The sequence below is a fragment of the Giraffa tippelskirchi genome, chromosome 11 (genome assembly GCF_054371585.1).
Source record: "Giraffa tippelskirchi isolate mGirTip1 chromosome 11, T2T-mGirTip1v1.2.pri, whole genome shotgun sequence".
NCBI lineage: Eukaryota > Metazoa > Chordata > Mammalia > Artiodactyla > Giraffidae > Giraffa > Giraffa tippelskirchi.
The window spans coordinates 109,437,498-109,451,623 of NC_137285.1; the positions used below are offsets into that span (position 1 = coordinate 109,437,498).

At 48.6% G+C, this 14,126-nt stretch overlaps 1 protein-coding gene across 2 annotated transcripts; it reads right to left on the reverse strand.

The window, feature by feature from the left end:
• Positions 1–3,539: 3,539 nt before the first annotated feature.
• MYOD1 (myogenic differentiation 1) lies at positions 3,540–13,916 on the reverse strand. 2 transcript variants are annotated; one of them, XM_081538281.1, is made up of 3 exons: positions 13,065–13,916; positions 12,472–12,550; positions 3,540–5,725 (listed from the first exon to the last, which is right to left on the reverse strand). In XM_081538281.1, exons 1-3 carry the CDS (start codon positions 13,692–13,694, stop codon positions 5,691–5,693), a joined length of 744 nt encoding a protein of 247 aa, XP_081394407.1. In that variant the 5' UTR covers positions 13,695–13,916; the 3' UTR covers positions 3,540–5,690. The 2 variants fall into 2 exon arrangements, with proteins under 2 accessions (XP_081394407.1, XP_081394406.1); XM_081538280.1 differs by lacking the exon at positions 3,540–5,725 and adding an exon at positions 11,257–12,209.
• Between the last annotated feature and the right edge of the window lie 210 nt (positions 13,917–14,126).

Here is a 14,126-nt window from a genome sequence, read left to right on the forward strand (position 1 = left end):
TCCTTACCCAAGAGGAGGCCGGACCTGGTGCAGCCCAGGTTGGCCCAAATTCAGATTCCCAGGACCTAGTTCTCTCAGAAAGCTCTGCCTCAATCCAAGGAGGTGATAAAATGAAGAAACAGAGTCCCCAGAAGGAACAGAAAAAGATGGATACAGAGAGATGGTCTCTCTTTCTCTCTCTCTCTCTCTCTCACACACACACACATAGAGCTGGGAGAAATCAAGATGGGGAGACACAAGACAGAGGCCTTTCCAAACCATCCCTTCCTTCCAGCCAGATGTCCAATCCTTCTTCTCCCTGTGGAAGCTTTTTGTGATTCTGCCAACCAGAGGGGCACAGGGCTCCACCTCTTCCCTCTCCTGCAGGACCACATGAATCAGAGTATGGCTCCTTAATCTTCACTGTAGCTTCATTTCCTCAGAAAAGAACTCTCAGCTCCACCAGGGCTCTTTCTTGCTTGCTTCTCCCCATAGTGCTCAGAGCCACAGTAGCTCTTTACTAAGGGCTGGATGATTTGAGAAAGGTCAGAAGAGGGGCTGGGATCCTAGATTCCTTGTGTGAGAGGCCATAGGAATCTGGAGCCCTAAACCAGGGCTGAGTCAAGGGGAAACCTACCCAGTTCTTGGGGAGTCAGTGCAGACACCACTCAGGCTTCTACCCCATGGTGAACCATAATGGGGAACTGAAGCATGCCCCAGAGGGTGGGGAGAAGCAGAGGGAGAGGCAGAGGAAGGCAAAGGATACCTGGAAGAGGGAAGCTGGAAGAAGCCCTGGTCAGGCCTGGCTCTGTAGGGCTAGAAAAAGAGGCAGGACAGGGCTGGAAGGAGGGGGAGTGTGAAAGTGTACCCATTGCACCTACAGTCCCCTACAGGGTAAACAGAGCTGGCTCAGAGAGAGGAGCCTCCTAGGTGGGAGAGGGTAGCTGCCCATGAGGTGCCCCATGCTGTCCCACCTTCATCCTTGATGACACTCCGAGACCCCAAAGGATGCCCCCCTTCTCTGTCCTAAGCAGGGACATGAAAGTTCCTTCTCTCACTTCCTCTTCACACTCTGAGAAGGCTGGCATTTGCAGAAAGCCCAGAAAAACCAAGAGGGCATCATAGGCAGGGAAAAAAGGGAAATAACTCTAGAGAAATGGGGGTTGGGAGGAGGAACCACTGAACAGAACCTTAGCCTCTCACCCACAAGACTAACCACAGACCCTCAGCCCAGATGAGAACCTCACCACTTTTGAGCAGTCCTTCTTATTCATAGACATTTGCTCCCTCCCTTGCAGAGGAAAGCAATGGTGCTATGCAGAGTGTCTTTGGTATCAGTGGCTGCTTTAGTATACAGGCGGGGCTCAGGGTACAGTGAACTAACAGTGGGATGATGTTATTCAGTGGTCAACAGCATAAACTTTGGAGCCAAATTACCTGTGTTCAAATCCTAGCTCCGCCATTGACTAGCTATGACCTCGGGCAAATTATTCAACTTCTCTGTGTCACTTTCTTTATTGATGAATAATAATAAGCCCGATATCATAATACCTCAGCTCTGTCATTGCTCTTGTTGAGGCTAGAGGAGGGAGTTGATGGGAGTGATGAAGAATGAGCCAAGGCAAGATATGGGCTAGAAAGAGGTGAAGGGAGTCCTGAAGCCAAGTTTGGCCTGTGTTCTCACACCTGGCACTTGCAGGCCTTAGAACTGGTCCTGCTAGGCTCTGGAACTGGCCCAAGTCCACCCAGACAGGCCTTGATACAGGTTGGCCCATCCCATATGCTCTCTCCAGGCCAAGAGCCTTCACATTCCTGGTGGGTTTGGGTGCCATCTTGTGGCCAAATCTGAAAACTAACCTAACCAGGGCACAGAGCAGGCTTGGGGGAGATAATAAGCAGTGCACCACACAGGCGTATCTCTTCTGCAGATCAGAACTCCTCCCTCCAATGGACAGGGGAGGGTGAAACTAGAGGTACCATAGTTGGAAACTGGTGATGGTGGCTGTCAGATCTGTAGCTTGAGCACTGAACCTGCTGCCTAAGCTGGGAATGGGGTGGGGTGTACAGTTGTTTTTTTCCTGTGATCCCTGGGCGAGTGGATCTCAGATCTCTTAGCCCAGCGATAGTTTAGAAAAGGGCCAAGGTAGAGAATCTTCCAGGGAAGTGCTAGAGCAGGGTTTGTCAATCTCTGCAGTACTGACATTTTGGACCAGATTATCCTTTGTTGTGGGGCTCTCCTAGGAGGTTTAGTAGCATTCCTGGCCTCTACCCACTAGATGTCAGTAGAAAGTGAAAGTCGCTCAGTTGTGTCCTACTCTTTGCTACCCCATGGACTATACATTCCATGGAATTCTCCAGGCCAGAATACTGGAGTGGGTAGCCTTTCTCTCCTCCAGGGGATCTTCCCAACCCAGGGATTGAACCCAGGCCTCCCTCATTGCAGGCAGATTCTTTACCACCAAGCCACCAGGGAAGCCCAGATGTCAGTAGAACCCCTTCCCCATTCAGGACAAATCAGAAAAGTCTATGGATACTGTCAAAATTCCTTGGAGGGGGGTAAAATTTCCTCTGGTTGCAAGAACCACTGATGGAGAGTGATTTGGTTACAAAGCTCATTTTGCTACTTACTAGCTGTGTAAGCTAGCCTCATTCTCTCTCCACACTTCTGTTTCCACAGCTGCGTAAAGGGAGTATTTTGTGAGGATTCAGTGAGCTACCGTCTCTCATTAACTTCCTCTCCTCCCCTCATCCCCCTTCTCTTGGACTGACTGCCCATCTCCTCCAAACCCTCTGTGACCAGCCTTATCCGGTGTCTCTCTCCTGGGCTCCTGCCATTCACAGCCAAGCCTGTCTCTCGGTGGCAGTATGGCCTCAGGGGCAGAGCGTCAGCCCTCTCTGGGCTTGACTTTAGGGAAGAAGGGCCTCAGGGCCTGGCCTCTTGCTCTTGAATGCAGGAGGGAGGTGAGGAGTGGTACATGATGATGGCTGTGGTGAAGGATGCATAGGATGGTCAGGTGTGCACATGTGTAGGAAAAATGGGTGGATGCGGGCCCTACAGCAAGTGTCCCCACAGGATCAGTCAGCGGCCGCTGAGTTCTCCCAGAAGTAGCTGGAGATGCATGGCTGTACCAAGAGTCTTTTCCCCTCTGCAACTCCCTATAGGAAACTTGTGGGCTCTCCTGGGCCCTCGTGTCTGAGTCAGCCTGCAGGTAAGCTTGGTTGGCAGTGTGCTGGGCTGGGTCCAAGTTCTGTGAGGCCTGAAAGTGAAAGTGAAAGTGAAAGTCGCTCAGTTGTGTCCTACTCTTTGAGACCCCATGGACTGTAGCCCACCAGGCTCCTCCATCCGTGGAATTCTCCAGGCCAGAACTGAAGTGAATAGCCTTCCCCTTCTCCAGCGGATCTTCCCAACCCAGAAATCGAACCAGAGTCTCTTGCATTGCAGGTGGATTCTTTACAAGCTGAGCTACCAGGGAGGCCTGAAATTTAGACATTTGGTGGGGGTTGGAGGTGAGGGTAGGGAGTGGGGGTGGGGTCACATTAAAAAAAAAAAGAACAGAAAGTTGTATACAAAAGTGAATATTTATTGAGACTTAGAGAAGAAATCAGGACCAAATGTAAAATTTAGAAAGCCAACAAACACTAAAAATGTTTTAAAAAATCCAGAAAAATAATAGCTTAATATTGTTATTAACTTTCTAACACACCTACATAATACTTTCAAATATGCTGTATTTACTTGGAAGCATTCATAATGCCAGTGAAAACAGTTGCAACTTTTTTTGCAATTACCAAATGATGTTCAGTTAACAAAACCACATTTGTTGTATGAAAGCTTCATCAAATATGGCTGAAAATGAAAAAAAAATCATCATCCTCCCTTATAACTATTTTTTTCTGTGCATCAACATAAATCTGCTTTAAATTTACATGCCACTTTATAGCCTCCCATAGTGTATCGGGCAAGGTTCGTGGCTACTGAAAATACCACCAGGACTGGGTTATTCAGACACATTCATGAAATGCATGGGACCCAGAGTAGCTAAAATAATCTTGAATAAGAACAAAGTTGGAGGACTCACACTTCCTCATTTCAAAACTTACTATGAAGCTACAGTAATCAGACTGTGTGGTATTGGCATAAGGGTAGATACACAGATCAATGGAATAGAATTGAGAGTCCAGAAATAAGCCCATACATTTTATAGTCATTTAATTTTTGCCAAGGGTGCCAAGACAATTCAGTGGAAGAAAGAAGAGTCTTTTCAATGAATAGCAATGGAACAATTGGCTGCCCACATGCAAAAGAATGAAGTTGGATCTCCTCTTCAGATCATCTAGAAAAATCAACTAAAACTAAACAAATACCTAAAATGTGAGAGCTCAAACTATAAAATTCTTCCTTGGATTAGGTCATAGTTTCTTAGATATGATGCCTCAAATACAAGCAGCGAAAGGAAAATATAGATAAATTGGACTGCAAAACCAAAAAGACTTTTGTGCTTCAAAGAACAATATCAACAAAGTGAAAAGACAACCCATAAAATGAGAGAAAATATTTTCAGACTATATATCTGATAAGGGTCTAATATCTAGAATATATAAAGAACCCTCATACAAATGACCTCATTTTAAAATGGACATAAGATTTGAATAGACATTTCTCCAAAGAAGATATACAAATAGCCAAGAAGAACATAAAAAATGCTAACATCGTTAGTCACTAAGAAAATGCAAATCAAACCACAATGAGACACAGTTCACACCCACTAGGACGACTAGAATAAAAAGACCATAACAGTGCTTATTGAGGAAGCAGAGAAATTGGAACACTCATACATTGCTGATGGGAATGTAAAATGGTGCAGCTGCTTTGGGGAAGACTTTGATAGTTTCTCAAAAATTTAAACATAGAGTTATGATATACCCAATAATTTCCCTTTTAAGTATACACCTAAGAGTATTAAAACCATATGTTTACACAATAAGTTGTACATGACTGTTTATAGCAGCATTATTCATAAGAGCTAAAAAAACGGAGACAAGCCAAATATCTACCACTTGATGAATGGATAAACAAAATATGATGTATTCATACAGTAGAATATTATTCAGCTATACAAAGGAATGAAGTACTTTTAAGCTGCTACACTATGGATGAACCTTGAAAACATGCTAAGTGAAGGAAGCCATACACAAAAGGCCATCTAGTGTGTGGTTCCATTCATATAAAATGTCCAGAATAGGCAAATTCATAGGGACAGAAAATAAGTGAGTGGTTGCCTCGGGCTGGGGCGAGGAGAGAGAGTGGGGAGTGACTGCTAAGTGGTATGGGTTTCTTTGGGGAGTAATGTTTTGGAATTTGATAATGATGATGGTTGCACAAAGCTGTGGCTATAGTACAAACAAACCATCGAATTCAGCACTTTAACAGTGTGAATTTTGTGATATGTAAATTGTATTCCATTTTTTTTAATTGTGAAAAGTAAAAGAAGGATCAGTAAACCAGGAGGCTATAAATAATTTGCTTATGTTAAGAAGAATCTGTCATGATGCCAGCTCCCTTATCTGTAGACGACCTATTTTGTTATCTTTTTCTTTCTCTGAAATGCTTTAAGTTAGTTTCAGAACTGGGACATACCTTTTAAATTCATTAATTCATTACATGGAGAGAGAGCCCAAGTCCAAGAGGGTGAAGCCACATTTCCAAGGTCTCAGAGCTGGTCAGGGGCACAGCCAGGCCCACATCCTGGAAAACATGTGGCCATTGACATCAGCTGGGACTTGCTCCTCACTTCTACCAGGAAAGTTCTTTATGAATTAATACCCACAGTTAAATGTTATCTGGAAAAAAAAAGTTAACTATACACAAGTGATGCTGTATGGTATAAAAACAAATACTACACAGCCTCACACTGCCCCCCTTAATAGCAGTGAGCTGTGTGCCGAGGATTTAAGTGTTTTATAGGAGAGAAAAAACTTGAGTTAGAACCAATTTATTTTTTTCCATCATTATCACCATCACCATTTTGGTCTTTCTCTTCCTTTTCATCTCCTCATCCTTTCTGCCTTCCTCTTCTGGATCTTTTTTTTTTTTTTTGCCTTTTTCAGTCTTTCCCACCCCTTTCCACATACATCAGGCTGTATATTCTTTAATTGCCTCTTCGTGTGGTTCTATAATATCATTTTCTATATAAATAATTGAGAGCTAATTCAGTCTCTCCCTCAATACAGTTGATCAAAACTTGTTTTCATATCACTGATAATTTAGGAAAGTTTCTTTCAGGCTTACCACTCTATTGGAAACATCTATTGGAAAGTGTATCTAAAACGTACACTTTTAAAATTGTCAAATTTGGCAGAAGCTCCATGAAATTTCTCTCATTGTGGACTATAGGAGTTCAAGGTATTTTGAGTTTTCCTGTGTGGTGATTAATTATAAATGCTTTTAAATCGGTAATGTTCATTTAAAAATTTGTTGATGCTAAGGTCTTGTTATAGTGGCATATTATGAATTTTATTCTATCTTTGTTGATGTCACTATTTTGTGTTAGACCAGCAAAAAACTTAAATCGTTTTCCAATATGTTCATATAATTCACTCTTCTTTGTTGATTAGATTACCGAACAATGCAAGAGTCTTATCAATAACTCCATTCAAAAGTTATCTCTTTTAATAAATTGCTTTTTGTTGTTGTTTACTTGCTAAGTCGTGTTAGACTCTTTTTGCAACCCTGGGGACTATCGCCTGCCAGGTTCCTCTGTCCATGGGATTTCCCAGGCAAGAACACTGCAGTGGGTTGCCATTTTGTTCTCCAGGGGATCCTCCCAACCCAGGGATGGAACTTGCATCTCCTGCATTGGCAGGTGAGTTCGTTACCAGGGAAAACCTGCCAGTACATTTTTTCTACTGGTATTATTTTACATAGTAAAGAATTAAGTGAATGCTTAAGAGACAATTCCATTTATAATTTGTCCTAGGATACTACATCAAAAATATTTTAAAAAACATATATATGGCTCTGCATAACTCTTAAGAGAATAATGTTTACAGCACTGCCTGTATCACTCTATCTCCACAGGAAAATAATCATTTTCTCTTTATGCTAAAGATAATGAAATTTAATGCTACAGGAGTAGCATCCTTTTAAAAAGTAATTTTTAACAATGAAATTTCAATTTATCATCATTCCTCTAATGAAGACAGAATAAAATTATACCTTTAAGCATACTAACAAAGAATCTGAAAGCAAAAATTTGTATTTAATCATTATTCAATAGATTATAAATATATTTCAAATTTTAAGGAATTAAATTACACTAACAAAATATACAGTATTTTCACATGTAAAAAGGCTTATTAATTCTAAAAGAGTTCTCAGATAGGCTTTGATAAGAAAGACAGGTTTAAATATGAAGAATGCAGCCCGTTCAAAGTTAAGAAAAATGCCTTGAACTTACAAAGGTAACAGCTACATTTGGTATGACCTAAATATATGTTGGGGGTACAATTGTCTTCTCAGCGTCAGAATCATTGTAATTTATTTCATTGTTCATTGTTATTGCTTCTGTTTTATATTTCATTTATTTAAAATATATTCCACTAAACCCAAACAAGATGTATATCTCTTGAGAGGAGCTCAACATGCCCATAAATGCCACCCAACATGAGGGGGGAAGTCAGAATAGAAACAATGGTCATAACCAGTTTCCTAAAATATTTTACTTTGAAATATGTGAAGAAAAAAAACTAAGCCATGTGAACCTATTTCTAGGGCTTTTCATGCCAGGGACAGGACCTAAAGCTTAAACGTCCTTAGCTTCCAGGTACACCAGCTTTGACGGTATGTTCTGAGGACTTGTGCGCTGTTGTGTGAGCACATGTGTGTAGAGACACACATGTCTCTATGGAGAGCATGGCCCAGTGTCTCCTCAGATCCAGCCCAGGTGAAAATGGCCCCAAGAAGAGGGATGTTTCGTCTACACTGAAAATGGGGTTCAGCTAGATGACCCCCACCTCTGGTCATGCCCAGGGAACTGAGATGAAGAACAGGTCAGGAGGGGACCTCAAACCCCATCATCCATGGGGTGATTCGATCTCTAGCTGAAAGTGTTAGTCACTCAGTCATGTCTGACTTTGCAACCCCATGGACTGTAGCCTGCCAGGCTCCTCTGTGCGTGGGATTTTCCAGGCAAGAATACTGGAGTGGATTGCCATGGCCTCCTCCGGTGGATCTTCCCAGTCTGGGGATTGAACCCGGGTCTTCTGCATTGGCAGGCGGATTCTTTACCGTCTGAGCCACTCTGGTGGCTGCTCTCTAGCTACTCCCCTGCATCCTGAAGTGCTCTCTTCCTCTCTCCTTACTTCCTCTGCAGAGGCTCTAGGGCCGGGCCGCTAAGCATGCAGTCTCTGGAACCTCTCTGCCTGGGTTCAAATCCTGATGCATGATTTAAGCTGATCTAGTTCAAGTTTTTTTCTGGGAATTTTCAAACTGGAGTTAAATGGTGAGGTAACTCCCTGAGTTGCTGCAGAAAACCAATATGGACCAGAAGAGAGAGAAGGCAAGAAGGAGGTGTACTGAAGAGCAAGAGGGGCTCCAATCCCAACTCTCAAGGCCCACGGGTGCTGTGGTACTTGCAGCCTGCTCCTTTATGTGAACAGCCCTTCGTCCTTCCAACACATCCCTTGTAGGGTTTAACCTTGTTTGAACTGGATTTCTGTCACTTGTAACCGTAATGTCCTTGACCAAATCTGCCCCCATGCCTGGTTCTTCTTCTCCAGAGGTCTCTATCTCTGTAACAGCACCACCTGCCACCCTGAAGCAAACCAGAGCCCAGAGTCACCCTTGGTTCCTCCTTTTCCCTCATTCCTCAGGGCCTCCAGACACAAGGCTCTGTGAAGAGTTCAGTGGACCTGGTCACTGAGGTGAGTGAGGCCTGAAGTCCAGCCTGCTCTCTGTCCCTAGCCATGAACCCTGGTGTAGGACAGTGTCCTGGCAAAGAATAGACCCCCTTTTCAAATTGCACACTAGCTCTCTATAGGCTATAGTAACCCTATAGGCTACTGGAGACTTCTTCTTATATACTGGAGTCTATAACCCTCCAGGCTGCTGGTTCCTTAGTGCAGAAGCTCTGTCTCCTCCTCCCTTTGCCTGATTACTCTCTCATACTCCATCATCATCTCTCACTGCACCCTTCCTTTATTTCTCCTTATGGTATTACTCACCATTTCTAACATCACTTGAGTCTCTGTCTAGTGGCTGTTTGCCTCTTTAAGATGTATGAAGGTAGGAACTCTGCCCTCAAGGTTCTCCGTTGTCCTGTCAACACCTACACCTTATCTGGCACCACTGTCTCTATTCCTGTGCTTTCTCTCCCATCCCCAATCACTACCCCAGTTCAGGCCACACCATGTCTCCTCTGAGCAACAGTGGTGACCTCCTGACAAGCCTCAAGTTTCGTTCCCTCCTATCCATTCTGCCAGATTAGACTGGTCTTTCTAAAATACAGATTTCTTTGTATCCTTCCCCTGGTTAAATTCCTCTATGGCTCCCTGTGGCCTTCAGGATAAAGCTTAACTGAAGTCCATTGTGGCCCCACCTCTGCCTTTTCCCCATCTCACCTCTGGCCCCTTGTGTGAAGGCATAGTTTACTTTCTATCACCTCTAGGTCTTTGGCCTTTGCTATATCCTCACCTTGGAGCATCCTTCTTTGGCTCCTCTTTCCTGGCCAACTCCTTCAAGCTTCTTATTAGGGGGTGCTTGCTGTCTATACCTTCTGTTCCTACTCATTCCTCTCCACATACGTCCCCATTCTAGCACTTAATTCATAGCCAAGTAACCAGCTGCTAAAAGATCCAGCCTCCCAAAATGTCTGGGTGCGTCCCAAGGTCAGAACTGTGTCCACGAGTCTCTGTCTTCACCCAGCCTGGGACCTGACATCTTTTGAATGAATGAATTCATGAATGAGCCCCAAGGGGTCTCAAGGGAGTGTAAAGAACCCCAAGGCACATCTGGGGTGGCAGCCAGGTGAAAAGTGGAGAATCATTAGTAGCAGCAAAGAGCCCTGGATGGCTCCCCGGGGGCCCTGCACTGGGGAGAGCTGAGGCTGTCCTAGAGCAGAGAGCAGAACCCCAGCTCTTCCTTCTGCTATTATGTCTTGCATTCCCCAGGCACTCTCCAAACCTGCCCCTCCTGGGTGAGAAGAGCCCTTGAAAGTGGGCCTGTAAGGTTTTCAGGGAAAAAAAACATTTGTAGGAGTGGGATTATAGGAGGCACTGAGGTCCTGGTGACAAGTATATGTGAATTAGGGGGTGGGGTTGGGCTGAACTTTTGCAAGCTGTCCCTCCAGGGTGCCTTCCCAGAGGTGCCTCTATGTGTGTGTGTTCCCTGAGTGTGTTGTGTGTGTGGGGGGGGTGGAGGTCTGTGGCACTGTGCATGTGTTGTCTTCTGTTTCTCAAGACACAGTTCAAGTGGCACCTCTTCCAGGAAGCCCTCCCCAGCACCCTGACTAAATCAGTAGCCCCTTCTCAGCTCTCGGGGTGTTTATAGCTTGAAACGAGCACTGATGCCCCCTGTGACACCACAGGTTTGCACGCTCCCCTCTCCTTGCAGGCTCTAGACTGGTGTCTTCTTATGAGACCTGACAGTGCCAAGATGCTCTAAGTGCTGGGGTACTTACAGTAGATGTGTCTGTGCCTGCCTGGCCCTCCATGCTGTCCCTTTGTGATTACACCTATCACCGAGAGCCTGGCAGTACCCCTTCACACCCATTTAGTTTTTCCTCATAATGCTGTAAGCACCTTATTTATCATACCTATGAGGATTTCGAGTGGCATCTAGGGGACATAATTTTCCAGAGATCCTTCTGGACACCATACCTGGCTTCACTCTGTGTCTGGAGGAGCGTGATTCTCAACCGTATGCACTTCAGAATCAACTGAGTAGTTTTGAAAAATACCAGTACCTGGCTGGAGGGATCTAGAGGGCAAATACTTTAAATCAGAATCTCATGGACCTTTTATTAACTACTCAGATCGCTCTAATATCCATACTGACGTGAGAACTACTGATCTGTGTGCTGTAATGTGCTGTTATGGTCAGAAGAACCTCCTCACGCAATGGAACCATACACTCCCCTCCCTCCCACAGGCCCCAAGCTTCCTCCTTGCAGTCCGTCTGCCGCCTACAGGGGTCGCTGCGGTACAGCTGGCCCAGTTTGCAGATGTCCCTCGCTGTCAAAATTCAGTCCCCAACCCTAGCGAAAGCCGGAGCCACCGCGGTATAAATTAGCGTCTTTATTTCGAACACCTGAGCGAGCGCCCGCGGCTCGCCTGCCTGCCGTATAAACATACAAAGTCCCTGTCGCACCGCACACCATGCCTCAGAGATAAATACAGCCCGAGGGGCTCCTGCTCTGGCAAAGCAACTCTTATTTACAGGAATAGATTACAAAAGTATTACAAAAAGTGGTCCTGAACCGGGGGTGGGGTGTGGGGGGTGGGAGTGGTTACCATTACACCTGTTACACTTGGGAAGGGAGCGGCGGGAAACAGCTGAAGTCCCCAGGGGGCTCCCGAAAGGAGGGGCACGCCCCTTTAAGCGGTCGGGGGTCTTGGGGCGGGGCTTAGGCCTGCGTGGGTCCCATCCCCCGATGGGGGAGGGGGCGAGGAAGAGGAAGGGCCTGGCTCCTCAAGGGTCAGCTCTGGCCCACGGAGTAACATCAAACGGCCACCACAGCGGGTCTCAGGGAAGAGCGCTGAGTGGGGGGAAAAGAAAAAAGGGCCATGTCCTCGCCCTGGGGTGCAGGAGGCGGAAACACAATAGTTCTCCGCCTCTCCTGCCTCGAGAGGGTCGCTTTTAAAGCGCTGTTGGGAGGAGGGGGGTTGGCACTTAAGCGCAATCTTTTGGGCGCGAGGGACCCTAGGGGCACCATCCCTCGGGCCCGTGGACAGCGGCGCCCCCAGATGCGGCCGCCCAGCCCCTCAGAGCACCTGGTAAATCGGGTTGGGGTTCGTGCCCGCGAGGCCCTGAGGGGCGGTGTCGGGGGAAGGGGCAGGGGTGCCGCGCTCCACCTCGCTCCCGGCGGCCGCCTCCTGCGGGCCGGGAGACGACTCCGGCGGCGCGTCGGCCAGCAGAAGCGCGGGCGCGGCGGGGCTCTCGGTGGAGATGCGCTCCACGATGCTGGACAGGCAGTCGAGGCTCGACACCGCAGCGCTCTTCCCGGGCCGGGGTTCTGCGCGGGGAGGGGTAGGTTAGTATGCAGGGGTGCACAAGTCTCCCACCGCCGAGCTCGGTGCTTTGGGGCAGACGGGGAAACTGAGGGCCAGTCAGAGTTCGTGAGAATCCCACGAAATTTCAGGATGAAAAAGGAGGGAACTACATGCTTAGTATTTCATTCCCGGTACTATCTTCCAGGATGGGGGCAAGGAGGTCCTAGATAAAGAGAAGCCAGGGTAGCTCAAAAGGGCATGTGGGAAGGAGGCGCAAATACGCACCGTTTGGCGCCTCGCTGTAGTACGTGCGGTCGTAGCAGTTCCTCCGCCGGGCACCACTCGGGGGGCCGCTGTAGTCCATCTGCAAAAGAAAAGGGCGACCGAGTCAGGCCTGGGAACTGTGCCGGGCAGGAGCTCCACTCCCTGCAGCCGACTCCTCCCCGACTCCCCAACTCCCCAAATCTCAGCCACGAGAGTTCCGGACCCGGTTCTGTCTGGGTTGGGGAGCAAGGGTGGGCAGGAGCTGTCTGCAGCATGCCAGGCCAAAGAGAGGGCAGACAGTCACCCAGGAGCACAAATCTGCATTTTGGCAATAGGGATAAGAGGAGAAAAAGCAGATCTTCGTGTTGGCGCAGCAGTGTTCTAACAGTGCCCCCAATCGGGTGGATCGTATTCTTCCTGTGCATCCCCAAAGCCCTAGGCCACCCCAGTGACAGCTGCCTGGGGGTGGCAGTGGACGCCACTGGGGGTCCACTCCCTGGAAGGTTCCCCGCCCAACCCTCCCACCAGAGGGCCAGCTCCTCGCCCTCTTGTAAACACATTCCTGATATACCAAGAGCTGCCCGCACTTCTCTAGCCCAGGGTCCTGGCCTTACCATGCCGTCGGAACAGTTGGAGCGCGGACTGGACGCGTCCGAGTCGCCGCTGTAGTGCTCGCCGCTGCGGCCGGGGGGCAACGGGCCAGGCGCGTAAAAGGCAGCGGCAGCGCCAGGGGGCGCGGCGTCCTGGTCGCGAAGCAGCGCCTGCAGGCCTTCGATATAGCGGATGGCGTTGCGCAGGATCTCCACCTTGGGCAGCCGCTGGTTTGGGTTGCTAGACGTGCAGCGTTTGAGCGTCTCGAAGGCCTCGTTGACTTTGCTCAGGCGGCGCCGCTCGCGCATGGTAGCAGCCTTGCGGCGGTCGGCGTTAGTCGTCTTGCGTTTGCACGCCTTGCAGGCCCACAGTAGACAGCGGCCCGCCTGGTGGTGCCCGCTGGGCGCGCGCACATGCTCATCCTCGCGCGCGCCCGGGGCCGGGTGCGCGGCTGCAGGGAAATGCGAGTGTTCCTCGGGCTTCAGGAGCGCGCCCACGTGCACGAGGCGCGGATCCAGGTCCTCGAAGAAGCGCAGGTCCGGGGAGTCGAAACACGGGTCATCATAGAAGTCGTCCGCTGTTGCAAAGTTGCAGAGAGAGCCGTCAGGGCCCGTCAAGTCTACGTCGCGGAGCGGCGGCGACAGCAGCTCCATATCCCGGCGGGGGGCGGCGTGGTCCTGGCTTTGCCCAGCCTCAGCAGCAGCGGCAGGGGTTACCAGAAACTTGCTGCGGTTCTGGAGCCCCGGCAGTGAGATAGCAAAGCACTGAGGGTCTGAATGTATAACCAGCTGTTCCCCACCCTCCCCGGTCCTGTCCCGCCTGAGGGACGGACGGCGAGGAGAGCCGCGGCAGCGCCCTGAGGCCTCCCCACCCCTACCTTCACACCAGGCTCCCAGGGCTATTTATCCCATAGTAGCCTAAGGGCCCCCGAGCCAGAGCTAGCGGCTAGGGGCGGGGGCGCCCGAGGCCAATAGGAACAGAGCGGGGAGGAGCTTGGGATCCCCAGGGTGGCAGCAGGGGCCCGAGACTGGCCAGCCCCCTACCCCTTGACACCAGCGCGCGAGCGCTCGGGCCCCTCCCCAGGC